We start from the raw sequence: 22,477 nt of genomic DNA, 5'->3' as shown, positions 1-22,477 counted from the left end.
GGTGGAGGGTGATGGTGTGCTGACAGGAGGAGAAATAAATGAGCTCTGAGATGAGAAGTTGGAGAGCACAGAGACGCACAGGGAAGCTGTCTGGCACAGAGATGAAGATGGATGCGCTCTTGGTTGTACTTCTTAGTCCAGCAAAACACAGTGTGGGGACACTGGTTCATGTCGGCCTCTTCAAAGACTGAAAGACAAATGCACTAAATGCACATGTGTGTTTGGGTATTTTTTATTATTATTCATATCCAGCATAACAGTCAGATTATTCTTTATTTTCACTTAATGTTGACAAGGGTACTCCATGCCCCATTTAAAGAAAATATAACATTTTCTTTTTGCTTGATTTATAAGCTATGGAGTTCACACAGCACAATTCTTTTTTTGCTTCTATTTACTCTGGCTTTGCTGCCTCAGAATGAATGAAATAATTTCAGCAATGGCCTCCTCTAACATGTAAATAGCAAAGATATTTGTCATCAAAACAATCTCAACTCGGTTGAGGGTCATTAAGTTGAGATTTTGTTAAATGCAACAAAATGGGAGATTTGTCAGTGCAGTGAAAAATGGCCATAACTGAAATAATTCACTACTCCTGGCTCTAGCTTCTTTCACAAAATATTGAACTATTTCTTTAAATAGATGAATCTCTACATGACAAACTCACAATTTAGCTAATTAAATGTAAACCCTACAAGTATGAAACCAACACAGTTACCAATGTCACGTGTCAGTGTAGATGTCCTCTTGGCAAAACATATATACAATATATATACAGAACACTTAAATTCACCCTATTTCACTTTGGTGCCACACACACACACACACACACACACACACACACACACACACACACACACACACACACACACACACACACACACACACACACACACACACACACACACACACACAGCCTGAGGATCTCATCATTAAGAGGAGAGGAGGAATGGATGCATGGCTCAGTTGTTGTCACTATCCGTGACATTGTCTTCTCCTTCTCTTGCTCTCACTCTCATTATTTCTAACAGATCAGGACCCAACTGCATTCTTTTTCCTTTTTGTCAATTCACAATGAAGCATCTTCCCCTCCCTCATCTCTCTCCCTGTCCTTCGACTTTCCTCTCTCGGTCTTCTCTGTCCTCATAGCTCCCTGAAGGCAGAAATTATTCTATTTGTCTATCTTCTCTCGCAGCCTTCTAGATCCCTCCCCTATCCTCATTTTCTCCGGCTCTGTTCTCCGTGTGTTCAAAGCACGGAGGCCCCCCCAGAGAGCTGGAGGGAAGTGCGCATGGGCTGGAATAGAAAAGAGAGGGCAAGCTGGGAAGAGAGGGAAGGGGGAAAAAAGAGAGTAGAAGAATATATGGGCATAAAGGTTTACCTGAATTTTAGATTTCAAACCCCTGCCTCCCCTCTTTCTTTTCCACTCAATAGCCTTTTTCCACTCTTAACAAATGTCACTGCGGTAGCTCTGTACAAAGCATTCAGTCTTCCACTTGGCTTATTATGAGTTTCATTACAAAATGCCCAAATTGGCCTTTTGCTACATCGGTTCAACGTTCCTCAATAGCACCCACTTCGGTTATTGTGGTAAGGCTAAATGAATCCCGACAGAAAGTCGCAGTCAGCAACATTTTTTGGGTGTAAGCATCATGCCTGTGGTGGTGTGATGAAGCAGGGCAGAGATGATGATTTACAGAGACATCTGAAGCACGAGGCATTTACATCTTCAATTTGAAAGTTGCATCAAGGGCAAATTCTCTGTACTGTATATGTATTATTTATGACTTCCAGTCATGGGAGTGAGTGTTTTAGTGGAAGAATTTGTGCACCGTTTCCTGCACTTAGTGGTGGATTATGTAAAACTGATGTCTTCTAGCCACGTCAGAAAGATGATTCAAGAGATGGCATTCATAGGCAAAAGTTAGCTGGGAAATATGCCTCTCCATAAAGTCTGAAATACGTCCAATAAAAATAATTTGTCTATAACTGTTAGACCTCAGATAAGATAAACCACTCAAAGAACATGAAATAGTACACATCATGAAGAAAGGATTAATTATCTTGAAATAGAGCCTTCTGAATCCCTGAGAAGGCTTTAACATCAGCGCACTGCTGAAGAGAGGAAAAAACTGAAAAAAGTCGCCTCTTTAAGGGAATGTAATAATAAATAAAGATAGACGTTTACTAAAACAAAACTGGATTGTAACAAAGTATACAAAGCAAAGTGGGTTGAAAATAACACAAGAAAAAGAAGGGTGGGTTACTCTGTGTGTTCTCTGAGGTTAACCAGGCCGTTTTCACGTTTGGGTTGGAGCGTAACAAGACCTTGTAATTGACATTATAAGTATTTCACTTTTAAAAGACTTTAACTTCATGGCTGTCAGTGCTCTTCAGTTGTTTGCCCTTATGTGTGAAAGACAAATACCCTACCTAAGCCTATGTTTGATAGTACAATAGTGAGAAACTGATTTGATGCGCTGTGTTTTTGACTTTATGACAAGCTTGTCACTAATGTCTTCTGTTATTGTATGTAGCTGATATGCGTAACACACCACCCAATAGTTAGACTGTGTACCAGGGACGCGCTGGCCATCGGGAAGTTCGGGGAGACCCGAGAACGGGCGATTAATTCCAGGACCAACAGGCAAGTGGTTATAGAGCTTATTTTTCGATATCTGATATAAGTAGTTACTATATGGTCCACGGCCGCGGCATGGAGCCATCCCGGCCCTCTTAACGGCTGAAGGCGCAGAGCAGAACGCTGCCTGTCAGACTGGAGTAATCTAATACTTTTAATATTGAGGATCGATACGAGCGGCCACTCTCAATATGGACAGATCCTCGTTTTTGTTGAAATCTGATTCGCTCAGATTGGTGAGCTCACCTAGTTTTTTGCCTGGCCGGTCATGTTTTGATTCAGTGCAGTGGTGACGTGCTTATACAAACTGAGCAGGCAGGTGTCAGCAAGAAATCCTGAAGGATCTTGAAAGTCTTCAGCATCATCAGATTTTCTTTATAGGACAATATTCTAATTGATATTAGTGTAAAAATGACTGCCAAAAAATGTATACACCTGGTTGATCCTGTAACTTTCCTTATGCGCCATAAAAATTGTAGTTTCTCCAATTTTTTGAACAAATACCTGCAAAACATGGGATGACATTCCTGTCAGCCTTAGAGCTAATAGCTTATGTCAATTAGCAAATGTTAGCATGGACACTAAACAAAAATTATAATTATGCTAAATATATATGATAAACATCAGCATATGTTGAATAGTCATTTTTTACATCTTAGCATGCTGATATTATTATTTTCCTCAAAGCATTGCTGTGCCTAAGTACAGCTTAACAAAGCTGCTAGCACGGCTGTAGACTCTTAAATGATCAAGCATACAACACGTGGCGTATTGAAGCAAACCATCTAAGCTGGACTCATGGCATCAAACATCTTTTTGCAGGGCACTTATTAAGCAGGCTCTGAAACAGAAAAATACTGCATTGCTGTACTCTCTGTCTAAAAAAAAGGTAGGGTCGTAATAATAAAGCAGGTGGAAAGAGAAGTTATATGCAAGATAAGAAATAAAGACAGAATTTAAAAAAAAAAAAACTGCGTGTGAAAGCAAGACGTTGGCCACAGTGCGTCTACATATTTAATGTGCCCAAGGGCTGTCGGTTTAGCCTCAGTATAATCACCCTTGAGTTGGGTAAGAGAAGAGGAAAGGAGAGAAGGAAAAGAGTGAAGGAGAGGAGGGGGGATATAGTGTGATAGAGACGCCGCAGGATAATAGTCCTTTTTTCTGTGGTCATTTTGACATGTCACATTAGGAGAAGCACAGTTGCAAATAATACAATGAATGATGGCTGCATGCTGTCACACTGTCATGTCTTACTGGGTCACTTGAATAGAATAGAGCCATCATTAAATTATGAGTAAAAACCTGTGATTTTCCCACTATGACAGGTCAAAATGTCTCCTGTGAAAATGTCCTGTTGTGACAGTTGAAGCTCTGTGTGCAGATATAATAAAAAGTTCACCAGTGTATAGTGACAGGTGTATCCTCCCAGGATTCAGCCAACCATTGACTTGAGCTGTATACTTTCATCATGCGTCACTGTTTAAGTTCAGGCACAGAATACGAAAAAAAACAACAACACACGAGACAAATACCAGCTGACAGGGTCACCCCTCCACAGCAGGCCTGCCCTGACATTTCAGTGTGTGTGTGTGTGTGTGTGTGAGTGGAGATATTTCTTAACTCACTCGAACAGTCTGCCGCCATCTGCACTGTCCTCGTCTGCTGTCCTTCGTGTTCTGTGTTTTCTCAGTTTGCAAAGCTATTTGAGATCAAGAACACTTTTCAGAGCTTTTCACTCTTTATATGTCTTTGATGGAGTAGGAAGTCATTTCTGCTGCCTCTGCAATACGTGGGGAATTAAATCGAAAGCGTTTGTAGTTGAAATTTAAACTCAACGTCCTTTAGCCCTAGGGAACTGCTGCATCTGTAAGAGAAGCTATTATTCTGTATTTCTGACACACTGCACATCAGGATGACCTTTTATTTGATCCGTCCTTTATCCTCTCCTCTCTACTTCCACCTTGAACTTAACGTCTGTTTTTTTTGTCTTCTCTCATCTTCCCGTTCCTCAGCCCTGCTCCATCTTTACGGCCCTCCAGTCCAGCGAGACCATGATGATCAGCAGCTCCGTGGAGGTGCCCAGCCCGGGCGGGATGAGCGGCCTAAGCGGGCTTAGCGCGGCGGCTCGGAACGTGGTGCGCTCCTCCAGCATCTCGGGGGCCATGTACAGCCTGGAGAAGAGTCCCGGCAGCGGGGGCCCGGACTCCACGTCACTGGCCGGCAACAAGAAGCGGCGCTCCAGTCTGGGCGCCAAGATGGTGGCCATTGTGGGGTTGTCGCAGTGGAGCAGGAGCACACAGCAGCTCAACCAGCAAGGTCAGTGAACAGTTTGAAAGGATTTTGTTGGATGTAAACTCTTAAGATAAAGCACCACTGTCAGTGCAAGAGTCATTTCTTTCCTCTACGCCGCTATCTTTCCCTAACATGACCCAGACGAATACTCTACATCCCAAGATAGTTTCTCTCTGGTCCATTTCTGACACTATTTTAGCTATAACTCAGTGTGACTTTTTACTGCTTTTGTGTCTTTCCCACTCCTTTCCTCAACATCCCTCCTTCCATTCTTCTTTTTTTCTGCTGCCACTGTTATTGTCTCCCTTTCTCTTCTGCTCTCCCCAGCTTCACTTTTGTCTGTTGGCTAATGTATGGGGATAACAATCTTTTGTTTCAATTTGGGTTCAGATTAAAAGCTGCAAATCGTATTTATTTCTAAATGAAGATTTAATGTTGTATTGGTAAGACATTTAATCATCATTCTGGCTACGCTTTAACATTTCAAAATCCTCTCATACCTTTCAAAATTATAAAATGTTTTCCATTGCAGTGAAATTGTTAAACGGTTGCCAACACTGATCTAACAGAACAGTGTTTGTCTCAGTGTATGCACAATGACATTAGCATAATCCACTCCAAAGGCTATTTGATGGTGCACTGCCTCAGTTGTAATACCTGTATTATCTAATTCAACAAGCTCTCGCTGTCTTTACCTCTTGTGGAGTAATTAGTCTTTTTTTAAAGCCTGCGACACTATTGCTTGTTTAACTCAGTAGCAGCTAGTATGTATGTTGGCTGTATGTCAGTGATCGCAGCGCTATGCTCTAGTATGTGTCCTGTGGGGTGTAATTACAGATGCTGTGCAGCTGAAACAAAAGTGTCTCCTGCTTTGTGCCTCAGCAGCCAACACAAACCCGGTCACTCCTGGTGGGAAATAGGAAAAACAAGTCACACACCGAGGATTGGTAAAGGCTGAGAGGCAGAGCCAGGAGGGGCCGGGGATTCTACTCATTTCAACTCGCTTAAATTCTTTCTTCATTCTGCTGTCGACAACAAGGGTGTTGTTCATCTCCTCGCATCCTATTAGCACATTCTGCTTCTCCTTCCAGTACATTGAACTGTCACCTTTTCAGAATGCTGCCTGCATGTGTGATTCTGCTTGCTTTGTGGTTGCACAGTATGTACGTCTAATTCCGTGAGAACATTCAGTCTTACTACTGCCAGCTCTCACATGGCCACAGTATGGCTAATGGGCAGTGAACTCAGGGACACATTCACATGCACACACACTCACCTTAATCCCGGATCATTATCTTGTATCATTACCTGTTTTTGTCTCCCATCTGTGTGAGGTGGCTGTTGCTCCAGTACTCAACACACACACACACACACACACACACACACACACACACACACACACACAGACAGACAGACAGACAGACAGACAGACAGACAGACAGACAGACAGACAGACAGACAGACAGACAGACAGACAGACAGACAGACAGACAGACAGACAGACAGACAGACAGACAGACAGACAGACACACAAAGAGCTCATTGCACTGAGGCACAGCTGACACTTGTCTGACGCAGGAAGAGCTGTCGATATTTTCACCACAGGGGCTTTCATGTCTCTGTGTTCGTGGTGATGAGGAGAGCACAATGGAGGGGGGGAAAGTGTGGATGAGGAGGCTAGGAGGGGCTGAGGATGTAGAGAAGAGGAAGAGGAGACGAGTGGTGTGTCTAAATTTAGATGTTCTCAGCTGCCAGAAGAACACATCATGCCTGGAACAAAATCACAGGATCATGCACCGCTCCTTCCTTTTCCATCCATACCACATCTTGTTATAGCTGTATCATCTTGAGATCCTACATGTTAGTTTTCCTGTGAAATTTGGGAAAAAGAGAGCACTGGTATCGGATCTGGATTTATTATTGGCAGGACCTGAGTTTAGGTATTTGGATTGGCGGCAAAAAGTGGGATTGGGTCAACACTATTTAAAATTGTCTCAGGTAAACTAAAAAAAACAAGGTTTCAATTGATTTATGTGTCAGCTAAATGACCAGGTATTTTATGTAGATTATTTGACATAATATCCATCCAACAACAAAATGATGTCACTGTTCTACTAGGAATAAGCCGTTACCTCACAATTTTACAAGGCTGAGCCTGGAAATTGATTCCTGGAGACAAACAAAGCTGTTTACTCAATCTTTGGTTTTTCCTTCTTCATAATTCAAAACCAGCAAGGGGAAATGGCTTCATATAATTAGTTTGGTGACCCACACAGACAGACAGACAGACAGACAGACAGACGAACAGGGTGACTTCAAACATTCCTTCTCGCCCGATCAGGTTTGATTAGGGTGCTTTACGCATTAGTTCCTAATCTGGTCAGCTGTCACTGCTCCATGTACCGAGTGACACATGCGTCGATTGGTTAACTGGGCGGGCCGGTCCTTTGCTTTACTCGGTTGGTCGCCTAATAGCCGATGAGACACTGGTTGAATTGGTCCCCAGAGAAGGGATGTGTGAGGAAAGTAATTTGGATTTAGGTTGCAGAAATGGGAAAAATCAATGGAATTCATTCTGCTAAACAAGAGACAAGAGACAAACCATTTGTCTTGTTGCAGTTGATTAATTGATATAACTGAATAACTTGCTGTTGTATGTTATGGTGGTTGCAAAGTGAACCTTAAGGGAAAAGGAGAGACCAAAGTATCCCCTCAAAATCTATTTAATGCCTTTATTCTGGTTTCCCAGTAATTATTCTCAATGTATTGCGCCCGTTTTATGACTTTTAATATCAAATCACAACCAGATCAGGTTTTTTTTATATACTCTAAATAAAATGTATATTATAATAAGATTTTTAGTGGATGACTGAATATTAATAACTAGATTAATGAGGACGTATATAGAAAGTAAGTGAACACTGAGGAGGCTGATAGAGACATAAAGGAAAAAGACAAAGTGAACAGAGACGGTGGGGTAATATGTCAATGTCTCACCATTAAAGCGCTATTTGGAGCTAATGTGGTTATGGTGTTGTTATTGTGTCAGAGTTCCTGCAGGGTAAGTCGTAGCCGTGATCAATTTGTGAATTAGATCGAGTCAATTTACAACTTTTGTCAGAATCTGTCACTTTAAACTCTTATGCAAGCATCGAAATTTATTGGAAAAGGAGAATTACTGTTTTCTATTTGTAAAGGTTATCTGTCATCAGATCTGTCATCAGATGTTCTTGGTTGGATTTAAACTTTTGGCAACTCTGGTTTGATTTTCATCCAATAAACAGGCCTTTTACAGCAGTCGTCATTAGGGGCGATACAATACATTCACAATATTCTTAACAACATTGGAATGAAATCAAACTATTTCTCACTAACTTAAATCTAGTATAAAATCTATAATAAGGTCCTTCCATTGTTCCATATCCAACCGCACAAAATATGTTTTTGTCCAATAAGAATTCAGTAAATGTCTGCATTCTGCATATGTGTGAGGAACACAAACTCAAATGTAAACATCTGCAAACAAATTGACTTTCAATTTCTAAAGTAGGACAAGGACATTTCTTTAAGACAGCAGCTGAGACCTCTGACAGTTCCCGGTATGAAAGGACGCTGTATAATTGTACCCTCTGGTGTTTCTAAACAAAAATGTGCAATTTTAGGGAGTCGTTAGTCAGATTAATTTCATTATAATCACAATCCATCGGCATCTCAGAATTAGGGCTGGAAGATATGTCGACACGTAAACCTCTGGGAACAAAGACCTATATTTGCATGGCTACAGGGCCAAAACTTAATTATCTTTGTCCTGCCCACCGTTTACAGTCTGATTAGCATCTTTGGATGCAAAGCTAGAGTTGGAGTTGATAGACAACTTGTACGACCAGATTGTTTCACACGTAGCCAGTTTACAAGGTGATTCCAAACCATAAAAAACTAAATTATCGTCAGACGATAGCCGGTTGGTTCCTAGATTGCATTTCCGCCAATGCTTTCCTTATATTTTGCTCTCCACATGGACCGTTTACTTGCATTCAACCAAAGACTGCTCGAACATGATTGGTCAATACTTCTCGGACCAGGAAGGGAAACCAGAATATAGCCCCGACTCCCACTATGCAATCGACTCATTACTCTCGGTTTTGTAACAGGCGAGTGTTGAGGATGGCATTTTGATGTGTGTTCTATTTATTACCTGCTATTATTGGTATCGGTGAGGAGAAAGCACACACAGACACACACACACATAAATGGTTTCCCAGGTTTAATGGGTGAGTCACTCCTCCGCTGAACACGGCCTTATCTCCTGAGCAGGTTTATCCTTGGCTGAAAACAGGGCCAGCAGAGCGTCTCTCAGCCCACTGTCCGTCTGCACAGAGGGACGCGGCTTGCAGAGAAACAAGCGCTTCTGACGATGAGATGCAGTGCACCAGGAGAGTTAAATTAAAGGAAACAGGTGTAGATGTGTGACTGCTTGTGTGTGTTTATGGTTAGCGTCCCAGAGAAAGGTTCCAACCCCCCCCCCACTTAGTTTATGCATTTGTGTTTGGCTGGTGCACATTCACACTCAATCACCTCAGTCCTTTCTGCTCCATTTAGCTCTCTAAACCCACTCAACACCCATCCTCTTTATTTTCTCAACCTCACTTTTCAATTCCTTTTAAATATTCTTTATTTAAAGCACTCTGTCCTCTTTGTGTTTATTTCTGTGGCGCTGTAGATACTGTTGGAAATAAACCAGAGACAGACACAGAGAGGGAAAAATGTGACACAGGAAGAGAATACTTGTTAGTTTGCTTATTGAATTGATTCCAACTTTGTTCTGGGACCAGTAGCAGACACATTTCTGGATGTACTATTGTCAGACAAATATTTGGGTTGGCTGACTGGAACTGTATTTCCAACCTGGGAGAAAAGATATGTGAAAAGGCTTCCACCATGGCCGTTAATGTTAAAACATTTTTTTTCCATGCTTCTGACTCACTTTTATTATGCGTTTCAATAAAATAACACAGGTGTTTCTGTTTTCATTTGGCTGGCTTTAAAAACTGCTTAATTCAGTGTCACAAACCACAGTGCAGTGCCATGAATTTTATTACGTTCTGTTGCCAAATACTAGAATGAAATCATTTTGTAAGCTTTGTGTCTCTGTGTAGAGCACATTTACCCAAGCTATGCAGCTTTCACTTCTACAGAAAGTAACCGGCTTCAGAGACTACATGCTTACAACATAAGTTGTTTCACAGTTTTCTGTCTTAAGCTTACGTTGGCCCACAGTTCTGTTTATTACTGATAAGCAAAGAGACGTTGTGATACTGTGGAACTCTGTTGACGAGACAATGTTTAGCTTCAGCTCTGCTTTGATCAGTTTGCCTGAACTACAGTGGACATGAAATATAGTGCTCCCCCACATTGAGGTACCTCTACAGGACAGGATGATATGATGCAGATGGAAGATGGATATGGATAACATTTTAACATAACATTTCAAGAGTCTCTGTTTGTATCCCAAAATAAGTAAAAGTGCCGGGCGACCATTTACAGAAACATTCAATTCGCATTATAAATATATTCTGTAACTAAAGAATGTCCGTCCTCTATAATAGTCAGTTTTCTTGTTTTGTATATTGGATCGGTTTAGCGATATATTCATAATCCTATTCATGATGATTGAGTGTCTTTGTGATATTTAAACACATGAAAGTGATGAGGGAGGTTTTGGCAGGAGAAAGAAACCCGACAATAACACAATATAAAAGGTCGCAGAATAATATGTCCACTGGTTAAAAAACAGATGGCCTCTACGTTTCTACTAGACCAGAGAATAGACCTGGCATTTTAGCACTTTAATGTGCTTTCAGGGTGACTCACTCATGCCCTACTTCTAGCTCTGTTTCTGAGTCACAGCTACCCACTTTAGGAATTTTGGCAGAGACATTTTGGAGAGCTTACGGTGATCAGACCCTTCGAGGGAAAATTCATCCCTAAAGAGGAATTTGCTCACGTATCAAGACAGCTCAGGAAAGGCTCGTGAACAGAATGAGCAACAGTGAATACAAAGCAACGGATTGTTAAAATAGCAACAATGGAAGGTTAATCATCCGACCTGTGGTAACTGTGCTTTCATAATAATAGCTATTTCACAGGATGACTACACATGATGGTTAATCATACTCGCTATGACTAATGGAAAAAGTCCTCCTTGAGTCTTTTGAGCTGCTATTTCAGGTGAGACTTTTGCTTTGTTGTCTCTCTAACCCCACTTCGGGCTCCAACACCTTTATTTTTATTTTGAAGCATATTGAGTCACTGGCTCTCCTGACACATACACACTGAAACCTTACTTGTGTCTCTAAAAGCTTTATCTTCCCCACCGGTGCTTTTAGGCACTACCAAACACCAGCTAAGCTGACCTGCGATCAGTTTAACTCCATTCTCTGTTTCTGCCATACTCCCCTGTCGCCCTCTTTGTTTTTCCTCCAGCTCACTGACATCTTAATTATCCTTCCCCACTATCTCTCCTCCCTTCATCTCTATCTCTTTTGCTCTCTCTTTCACTCAGAGCGTCTATCGTGTTTTCCCAATCGCGCCCAGCGACTCCTCCATGCTCCACGCTCTATTCTTAGCGAGACAGATTGGTGAACCATTCAATCTGAATCTGTCTTTCTTTGCGCCTGTATACCTGCTATTGTGTGCATACAAATGTGTGTGTGTGTGTGTGTGTCTACATGAAAAACACAGCCTTTCAACAAAGTGTGAAGTTTTAAGGCACTGCACCTTCAATCTGAGGCTGAACACTTATATTTACATAAAAATGTTGACATTTCTTGAAAATATGCTTATTTGCTTACTTGCTTGGAGTCACACAAGATGACTGATACCAAGCTTATGTCTGTATGTTAATATGAAGCTACCACTAGCACCAGTTATCTTAGTTAGCTTAGCATAAAGATTCTGGTTTGTTGTTGTCACAATGAGGTGGCAAGTTGGAGCCTGGCCACACCAGCATTTAAGATGGCTGAAGTTGAAAAAAGTTGTAGAAACTGCAGTTTCTAGTCCTACAGAGGAGGGAGACAATTATGAGAAAGGCAGTTTAGGTACAATTATGAGAAAGGCAGTTTAGGTACGGGACTTATTGACTAACAGTTAGCATGCAGTTAGCAATATTGTTAGCTCGGAGAGCATTTCCTCCCTCTTTTTTAAAAATCTGAATGAATGAAATGATGTACTAGTCCTTGCATGTCCCGGCTGGCTAGTGTGTTAGCGGTTAGCTTACCAGACACAAATCCCCACCTACATCACCAAAGGTCTATAACCACATGTTTTACAAACTTTACTGCACCCAGCCTGGAAATATAGCCCCCTAAATATCTCCTCGTGAAACCACAACTTTTCGTTTTTACACTTTAATTGTTGTACGGAATAAACAAACAAGATACAACAATTTATATATAACAGAGTGCGCTTTAGAGATGCATGGCAGATTTGTTTTAAACCTTTGCACAGATCCAGGCTGGCAGCTCTAAACTCAACGCTGGTGCTCATGGAATTGCTTTTTCTTCTTTGATGCATTTTACATCATGTCATTGTTTTACACAGCAGAATGAACTCAGGTGTTCGTTCTCATATATGTTGGGGGCTTTTAGCTGATCTGGCAAAGCACACTAACAGAGAAAGAGCTCTCAGATTTAGCAACCCGGGTCGAAAAATGAATAAGAGCACTTACTGGCACCCCAGCAAGGCTTTAACAGGCAGTAAGTGGCAGTGTGTGTCACAGAGCTCAAAAGTGTGTGAGGTGAGTCACCATGTTTGTATTTATGAAGGACTGTGTGTAAAAGCCCTATAATCATATATATATATAATCATAATAAAGTCATTACTACTCCTCTTTACATAAGAGTGCTGTAAACACACTTCCATACTGCTGCCGTATGGTGCTGTTAAAGAAAAGTTGGACTGGAGAGCAGCTTTTGGTGCAGAGGAGCAACACACACACACTTGTAGTTTTTCTTCTCAGCCAATGAGAACATACAGGTTTAATTCTAAATCTGTGTCATAGACAATGGTGGCTGCTACTGCACTGCAGGAAACATTTATTGAGATTTTGAAATATTCATTATTCTGCTATGTGAAGTGAAGACACTGTTAGCTAAAAAATAGTTTAATTACATCAGAAGGAAAAGGAAATATCTCATCCCTTTGGCCGGATTTTGATTTTTTAACACCTAATAAGACAGTTTGCAATGCAGTTTACCAGATATTATTCTGTTGTCTCTTTCTCTCACTGGGTATGTTTGGTCAGTGCTTAACAGGCAAGGGAAGGTTTTGTGAAACATTAAAATGTTAGTTTCTAGCCATATGATTACATCTGTTTCTTCTCAATTGCTTCTTCTGTATAAATCGTTCGGCCGCCTTGCATCATTTGCCCATCAGTCGCCAAGTTGAGTAATCAAGAGGAAATTACATCTGAATTGGATTACTCTTTTCCTCATTGTAATTAATTGTCATTAGACAGGAGCCCGTGTGGCATATTAACTCACGGACAGACATCCTGCCATACATAAAGGTTCTGGATTTCAAGATATAATTTCCTTCTCAGTGCTGAGAAAGGCTAATCGCCTCACGTTGACCCCTCCCTGGCTCTCGTCCCTGCCTGAGCCGTTAATGTCACTCTCACACACACTGCCAGTGCGCTCACGCAAAGACAACAGGAGGAGATTTGTTTTGTTTCACTCCCATGCATCATCATTAAAGACAGAACACTTAGGATACTAAGCTCCATTTAACTCTCCGGCACATTTATTTGTTTTTGCATGCTCTCTTAGAGTTGAATAACTGTTTAAGAGGAGTGGACTGCTGGCAGTGTCTCATGAATGGTTGAATAATTGAGAAAAATGTTCAAGGAAGAACACAAATGGACACATTAAGGAGCAAGAAAACACAGGCTTATGATACTTGTGTAGTCATTCATTTGTATTAGTTGAACATTACTCCTCAGGCTGCACCCAAAGGAGTAGTTTGACAATTCTGCTAATATATTTTTTTGGTGGCACATCTGTGCGTGCTAACTACTGAGCTTATGAACTTAGAACAGGGCCAAGCTGGCTGTTTCCCCTTGTTTCCAGGCTTTATGCTAAGCTAAGCTAGCCACATGCTGGCTCCAACCCGGGGGTTTCATAACCATATTTCACAAACCAATGGGCTTCCTCACAGTAACTACGTACACTTCTTATTTTCAGTCTATGCTATAAATACGTTTTAAGTTCCATGAAGCTTTGGAAGATAATTTTAGTTTAGTATCTAGCCTTGTACAATATCTATATCTATATATATATACTGTAACTCACTGAATCACTGCCTATTATCTTATGTAACTGTGCTAAACTTGCATATGGCTCTGAATCACTGATTCATATATATATATAATCTCTTCCTACTTCTTCTTCTACCTTGAATCCTATCCTATCCAAATTTAGCAGGCGTCCAGCAGTGAAGACACCACAACAGATCTTTCATCTCCAACACTCGTGCCTAGTTACAGTTGCTATGCATGGTGGATCGTTGCCGTCACTGGTGCATCCAATAGGCATGTCGGCGCAGCCAGGGAGTCTAAAAACAGCATTCTATATTACAGCATATAATGAGAAAAGGCTTCATCAGTGTTCTCTCCAAATGTCAGAGCAGCTTTAATGATCTATTGAGCACACACAACCACACACACATACACGCACATAACACACAGTGAGAGACGCTATATATCATGTGCAATTGTGCACGCCGTCACAGTGTGTGGCTCTTTTCTGCATTGTTGCCGTTTTCAGTAAGCTCACCTTTTCTGCTATTAATTCTCTCCACTGAAGCTTTTCATTCTTAACATCCCCGTCACTTTTGTTTTTGTTTCATCCTAATCTTCTTCCCTGTCACTTGATCTTACCTTATTATGATTATCAAGCATGTGGCCTGCATAAGTAGTTTCAATGAATACCTTTGCTTTTGCACAAACAAAGAAAGTTTTGCGTGTGTGACTGCTACCCGGGTGGCACATTTCTGTGAGATTCATGAGTGTCTCTTCTGGGACATTGTATTACTCATCATAGTGAAGCCAACAGGAGATACTTTAAACAGCCTTGTAGCACAAAAAAAGACCCCCTCCCCTCAAGCACAGTAAAGCACAACAGCTTATGTAATGTTGTTATTTTTGCTGCTCAAACGGCATATATGTCAGACGACCTCTAATTACTCCATCCAGGATGTGTGCGCATTTGATGTTAACACTGTATAACAAAGTTGGTTCAGCAGGGAGCAGGGAGAGGAGAAAATACACTAAATAATTTAGATGGGATGGACTGGGGAAAGAGATAGAAGTTAGTGTCATAAAGATGGACGGTCGCCAAAAGACTGGAGAACTTTGAGAAAAGGGAAAAATAAAAGTGAGAGGGACTGGAAATGCAGATCAAGCCATTAAGGGAATCATTGCATGTCAGTGAGTAACTGTATAGAGAAAAGGGCGGCAAGGGAGAAGAATACGGACAGCAATTAAATAAGGAGCTTGAAACAAAGAGCAGTAATAAATAAAAGAAGATCCGATTTAAAGACAGAAGAAGAAAAAGAAGTAGTGGAGGATGAAGGAGTGAGACTCGTGGAGAGGACAATACTAGCGAAGGAAAGACACAGAGTGAGGGGAAAGGCTTATGAGCGAACACGCCAGCCGGGGCTCTTGGTGCAATGCAGACGCATTGCCATGGAAACGAATGGAGGAAAAGCGCAGACGAGGAGGAGGGGATTAAATAGGAAGGAAGAGATCACTGCTTCGCACCGTGTGTGTGTGTGTGTGTGTGTGTGTGTGTGTGTGTGTGTGTGTGTGTGTGTGTGTGTGTGTGTGTGTGTGTGTGTGTGTGGGGGGGGGTTGTTTGATGGGAGGGGAGGGGCCGGCTGATAAATGAATATCATGTGTGGATATGAAGTTAAATTAATTAAGTACTTCAAAGATGAGTTTATAGTGGGGATGTTCCACTTGTGTGTATGAACTTGCTCTTAAGGCTATTTTGCCAGATCAACAATGACATATTAACATGATACTTTTATCTTTCTCACTTGTAAGCTAATAATGTTTGAATAACAGTTTTAAAAGCTGCATTCAAGACCAGCAGGCCCGTGTGGTTCAATGACGAGCCAGGCAGAGTTCAGTTTACTGCTGCAGTGATGGAGTTGGTCCGTGTGTCAATCCACAAGTGCAGGCGTTTCGGTGAAATGTTGCCTCTATAAATAAAATAATAATAAATAAAAAAACAGTGATGGGGATGAGGCTGTCGCCATGGCGCCATTTGTCTCAGGTGGCATTGTCTGGGTCCAGATCTGAGGGCGGGAGGTTGTCATGGCAGCAGGAAGACATGGAGTTTGTCTGGTTGTGATGCTGCAGACATACACACACATGCATACATACACTCTCTCTCTCTCACACACACACACACACACACACACACACACACACACACACACACACACACACACACACACACACACACTCTTGACTGCAGGATTATAAATAGAAGGCAGCAGAAGGCAGCACCCCTCTTCTCATCTCCAGCACCCATGGGACCCCATCATTCTCATCTTCCTCTTCACCCATTTCTCCTCAACACTTACTTCCACTTGTCCTCTCTCTTCTGTTTCACTCTTCATCCCTCTCTCAATGCCCCGTCTCCTCATGTTAAATCTCCTCTTTTTTTTTTTTTCAGCCCCCCCCCCCAAAGTCTCATCAAGTGGCTTTGTTTGCTATCTGTTTATTGCCATAGTGATGGTGATGATGTCTGCTGTTGTCATGGCGATGAGATATGGGCACGGCAAGGATGCTTAATGAGCTCGGAGTTGCTCAGGCTAATGAAGTGGGACGCCTGTAACTGGGTGTGCTCTTAACTGACAACAATAAGCAACCCGCTTGTTAAAAGTCTCCTTTGGTGACTGGGCTCTTATAGAGGAGAGGTGTACGACCGCAAATGCAGACATAATGATTTGCAAGGATGCAGCGCTAAAACAGAAAACGTAAATCAGGCTGTTGGTATTGCCTTGTTTACCTGTGATTTACCTCCAAATTAACAAGTTAAAGGGAAAAAGTTAGAGATGTCTGTAAAAGGTTTAAGACATTTTAAGGAATTTAAACCCCTACTGCAGGATTATATAAAAAGCCTGCCTAGAAAGCTCCTGTCAAAGGGAAGTCCCGGAAATAAGACTTTGTAGAGGTCTTTATACAACCAGGCTGTGCCAACACGAGGACTCACAGCCGCTCTCTCATCCTCCTGTCTGACTAACCTGTCACCCTGTAGACCAGACCGCTCACGTGCACACTCTGTGCGTTAGAGTATGAATGTACGCACGGCGGTGTGAACGTACCGACACCAGCGATATCAACTGTCAGCGTGACGTTTGCGTGTGAATGTCTGCATGTGTCGCTATGGCTCAATGTGATAAACAGCTTTGGGAATTTGAAGTTGTTATATTGCTTTATTGTTTACAGTTGGAGACCTCGGGGATAATTAAAGTGTTTCTTTTTTTCTCTCTTATACATTGACCTTCTTCTTTCTACTACCAGCCTCTAGCCTTTGGTGTTTTAATAATAACTCCAAAGAACAATTACGATTTCTTATAGTGAACATATCATTATGTGCATACATAAATGTTATTCATGATTATTTTCATTAATTTTCATCCATTAGCCTGATGATTATTTTCTAGATTAGATATTAATTATTTTGTCAGTAAACTGCCTGTTAAAGCTTTTCATAATTTCCCAGAATTCAAGGTCATGTCTTTTAATCCTCGTATTTGAAAACTTTGAGAATATTTCGCATTTAAGGCTTGAACAATTACTGAAACAATTATCTTCAAAATACATGCATCAGTGTGTGTGTGTGTGTGTGTGTGTGTGTGTGTGTGTGTGTGTGTGTGTGTGTGTGTGTGTGTGTGTGTGTGTGTGTGTGTGTGTGTGTGTGTGTGTGTTCCCTGAGGTGCATCGGTGAGATGTCAGCCCACGTTGCCCTCTGGACCTTGAGAACTCTGGGAATTGTTTCAAGAAAGATGGCAGGACAAATATGGGAGTGATGGAAGGGATAAACGAAGGTTGTCTGCTAAAACTGCACGAGTGCGCAACCTTCCATGTGCCATCCTGAGCCCAGACCACTTCCACTGAGGCTTACTACTTCGAACTCGGCATGTCAAGTCACACAGAGACACAGTGTGTCATTACAGGAGATGACTCCCTGAAAGCTTCTTGTGGGGTTAGCAGCTCTCCAGCTTTCTCCTGTTCTCCTAGCGTCAGCAGAGCCGTAAAGCCTAAACACCTTCCCCCCTCCCTCCGTCCCCCTCTCAGCTCAGCCTCTTAACTTTCTCTACCCCCGACCACTCGCAACATTCCTCAAGCCGCCAATCAGTCCCCCTAAAAGCCTATTGGGCCCAACTCACAGCGACCATTGTAAAATGGGCTTTACCTGTTTGAAACGGGCCATTGTAATACCTGCGAAGTGGAGAGATTTTACAATAGTGCGGGGACGTCCCAGTGGAAATAATGTGAGATTGCCTTCTTGCCTGAGTGAACTTGCTTCAAAATAAATAGTGGGGGAGACGGGTGTTCTCCGGGCTAACCTGAATTTGTCTTTATTTCTAGTGAGTTTTAAGAAAAGCAAATATTGTGGATATTTCTGTTGCAGCCCATCTCACAGATATGAAAATGTTTGACAGAAACGTCCATCTCTGCTCTGTTTCTTTCTTCAGTTTTTATTTTGTTTTCAGAGTATCACAACTGTACATTCTTGTCAATATACAAAATGTTGACCAGAGTGTAAACCAATAATGAAAGAGTAAAATAAAAAGAAGCAAACAAACAAAAACAAACAGAGCCTCCGGTCTGTTTCAAGAGTGTCTTTGCAAACTTGATGACTAAGAAAGCATTCAGGGAACTGAATGAGAACTTCTCAATGCTGCCTGTGGATACATCTACTTTTCTTCCAATATCTGCAGGACAAGATATGTGGTGATTCAGATCTTTTCATAAAACACATTCTCGCCTAAATGTACAGGCAGCATGTCCCCATGAAACGCTCATCGTGCAGACACTGGTCCTGTGTAAGACCTGACTTACTTATCAGACAGCTCTACGACTTCCTCTGATTATTATGTTTAGTGGATCATCCTGCTGAAATAGGGTCACTTAAAGCCGGAGCTTTGACCTCTGTGTGTTTTTCAGACGGTGGGACGAAGAAGCTTCGCAGCACCATCCGACGGAGCACAGAGACCGGCATCGCCGTGGAGATGAGGAACCGAGTGACACGGCAGGGCAGCAAGGACTCAACTGACGGCAGCACCAACTCAAATAGCTCCGATGGAACGTGAGTATCCAACCTTCACATCATCCACCCATCCCGTGCGTATACAGTATACAGTATCCAGTATCCATTATTGTGTTTTTTTCTCGCTCAGGTTTGTCTTCCCTACCACACGCCTCGGGCCTGAGAGCCAGTTCAGTGACTTCCTGGATGGACTAGGCCCCGCTCAGATTGTCGGCCGGCAAACACTAGCTACACCATCCATGGGTAAGCCAAGAAAGAAGGAGACCGACAACTTCCTCTTTTCCTGTTTAGACCATCTCATTCTTTTATAAGTATAGTTTGATTCTTCCTGAGATTTTATGAGATTCTTTGCACTCATATTTTTGTTGGCCTTATGTACAATTTTATACCTCTCTCACTTCTACTGACAACCACTTACAGGAAGATTTACAGGAAATGTCTCAACAACTATATCTTTTGGGACAAGATTTAGGTAATTAAATAGGTAATGCACAAGAATCTATAATCTACAGCCCTATACTGACATACAAACTGTGCGATGCGCAGCAGCGTCTAAAAATACTCCACGCATGAAGTTATTCTTGCATGAGGTATAAATCTTTCATGCAAAGGTCATTGCTTGGGAAAAACAACAGAACAGAGCACCGTGCTCCAACATACCTGGTTGTGAAGACACACTTAACAGCTCTGTGTCGCCCTCTGCAGCTAGACTTTGGCCATTGCAACATCAGTGAATTAAGGCTTATAGGAAAGCATGGTTAACTAAGCACCACAATGTTTTGAGTTTTTCATTTTGATTATATGGATTTCTATTGGATTAATAGACATGGTATGTTGTCCCTCTACAGGGGATGTCAATGTAGGCATGGTAGATAGAGGAGGGCAGCTGGAGGTGGAGGTCAACCAGGCCAGAGGGTTGACCCCCAAACCGGGCTCCAAGAACATACCAGGTACTCTGAACTGACTTCACCTTCTGCGTTAAAGCTCTATTGAATTGGCTCCTTTTTCAAATCTGTAAGTGTAGGATTTTCACTATGTTGTCTTCTGTTGCTTTGTCTGCAGCGACCTACGTGAAGGTGTACGTGCTAGAGAATGGCATGTGCTTGGCCAAGAAGAAAACCAAAGTAGTGAAGAGGAATCTGGACCCCACCTACCAGCAGGCTCTGTTGTTTGATGAGAGTCCTCAGGGCAAAGTCCTACAGGTAAGACACGTAGACTCAACCGACTGACAGAACTGATCTTCCTGATTTATAAAATGTCCCATTACATGGACTTCAATTCATCAGTGGATTTGTATATTTCTGCCTGGAAAAGGATGAGTAGAGTGTAGGTTTTAAATAAAAGGATTCAGGAAATTTTGTATTTGCTTCTGAGAACAAGGTGCATTTAGCAAATATATTTTGATATTTTTATTAAAGATTTATGACTAAATAAGCAACAATCAAGCTTAACGATATCTGACAGTATTATTTGTTAAGAATTTACCACTTATAAATACTGTGTTGTCATCAGATTATGATTCATACTAAATCCTGATTGGTGCATGGAAGTACGTGACATCAGCATTTTCTAAATAAGCCCCACCCACCTCAAATCAGTGACAAGAACAGAGAAGAAAATAAATCTCTGCTGTGAAATGACCAAAGCGTTTCGAACTGCGGCAAAAAATGGAGCTGATTGAGAAAATACTTATTTAGGGCCTTTTAAAATATGCGACATATACCCATATCTTATTGTTGTATGTTTAATTGATTCTCCTCTCTCCACTAGGTAATAGTGTGGGGGGACTATGGGCGTATGGACCACAAGTGCTTCATGGGAATGGCCCAGATCCTTCTCGAGGACTTGGACCTGTCTGCCACAGTCAGCGGCTGGTACAAGCTGTTCCCTACCTCCTCTCTGGCCGATCCCAGCATCGGACCCCTCACCAGACGCCTCTCCCAGTCCTCTCTGGAGAGCGCCACCAGCCCCTCGTGCACCTAGACACCCTAGTAGACACCCACATGCACGGGCACAGGCAGAGTCGTGCAGACACGGACACACGTACTGTATATACACAACGACTGTAAGTGCAAGACAGGTAGGCATACACATACACACTTATATACCCATGTGCAGGAAGACACATTTGACATAAAAGTGCAAATATCTGATCCCATCCACATGAGTACACACACTGACACGCTGCCATATCCTTCACTACGTCCATATTCTCAGACTAGTCAGTACTTCAGTGGAAGAAAACGAAGCAAATTCAACTTGAAGTAGACTTAAATTTCCAGAACATGTAGCATTTTTTTCAATATCCCATTTCAACATTTCCTACCATGACACAGCAAATCTGCATTCCAAGGTACCGGATTGTGGCACGACTCATCCCAGGCTCATCACGATACCAGTTTCTAAACTCTCTATGCCAAACTAAGGAAAAAAAAACTTTATTTTTTAAAACCAAAGCAATTGTTATTGTTGTTAATATTACTATAAGTGGTAGGTGAACTAGTATACAATATAAAGTATGGATATGTAGCAGAGTCAATGACTTAGATGTAATGCAAAAAAAGAACATACATTCTACACACATGAGCTGAGAACGACAGGACAGACACATAAACATACCCGGGCAACAGGCTTGGATATTCACATAATGGCTGTTATGTGAGGTAGCAACACTGCTATTCTATAATTTTCACAGGGCAGAGTTTATATATAGATATACATATATATACATATATATATATATATATGAATAGGTAGGTAAATACTTATTTGTGTTTATGTATCGGCTGCATTCTGCATGTTTGCTTGCAACCCTTGTAGAGACATTTTAAAGCGCTTCAAACTTTTTCTTTAGCTTGCCTCGATCAATGTATCAGGTATAGCGCACGTTTATTTTGCAATAAGAGCACTGCACTGAGTCAGGGAGGAAGACGGGGCTTTGGTGACGGGAGGGACCGCCATCATTGCCATCTGCAGATGAAGACAACAAAGTAGTCGGCCAGCTACACATTCGCTGATGAACAAAATTTCTGATCCTGCCTTTTATGTTTATAGTTAAAGGACTGCTGCACCACACAGGTACACAGCACAAAGGCTTTCTGGGAAATGCGTCCAGCTCAAGTCTGGGGTTCTTGTGCCACAGTCACACTCTCTTTCTCTTTCTGTACACCAGCACCCAGACCCTGTTTGATCTTCCTGCTGA

The 22,477-nt window shown here is 41.8% G+C and overlaps 1 protein-coding gene across 1 annotated transcript; it reads left to right on the top strand.

The window, feature by feature from the left end:
* The first annotated feature begins 4,677 nt into the window (after positions 1–4,677).
* rims3 (regulating synaptic membrane exocytosis 3) lies at positions 4,678–21,258 on the top strand. Its single transcript, XM_054606605.1, has 6 exons — positions 4,678–4,957; positions 19,173–19,314; positions 19,406–19,518; positions 20,124–20,225; positions 20,338–20,477; positions 21,046–21,258. The coding sequence occupies exons 1-6, from the start codon at positions 4,693–4,695 to the stop codon at positions 21,256–21,258; spliced, it is 975 nt and encodes a 324-aa protein (XP_054462580.1). The 5' UTR covers positions 4,678–4,692.
* Positions 21,259–22,477: the final 1,219 nt, after the last annotated feature.

Source organism: Anoplopoma fimbria, chromosome 10 (assembly GCF_027596085.1).
Source record: "Anoplopoma fimbria isolate UVic2021 breed Golden Eagle Sablefish chromosome 10, Afim_UVic_2022, whole genome shotgun sequence".
NCBI lineage: Eukaryota > Metazoa > Chordata > Actinopteri > Perciformes > Anoplopomatidae > Anoplopoma > Anoplopoma fimbria.
This window is presented reverse-complemented; position numbering and strand designations above follow the sequence as displayed.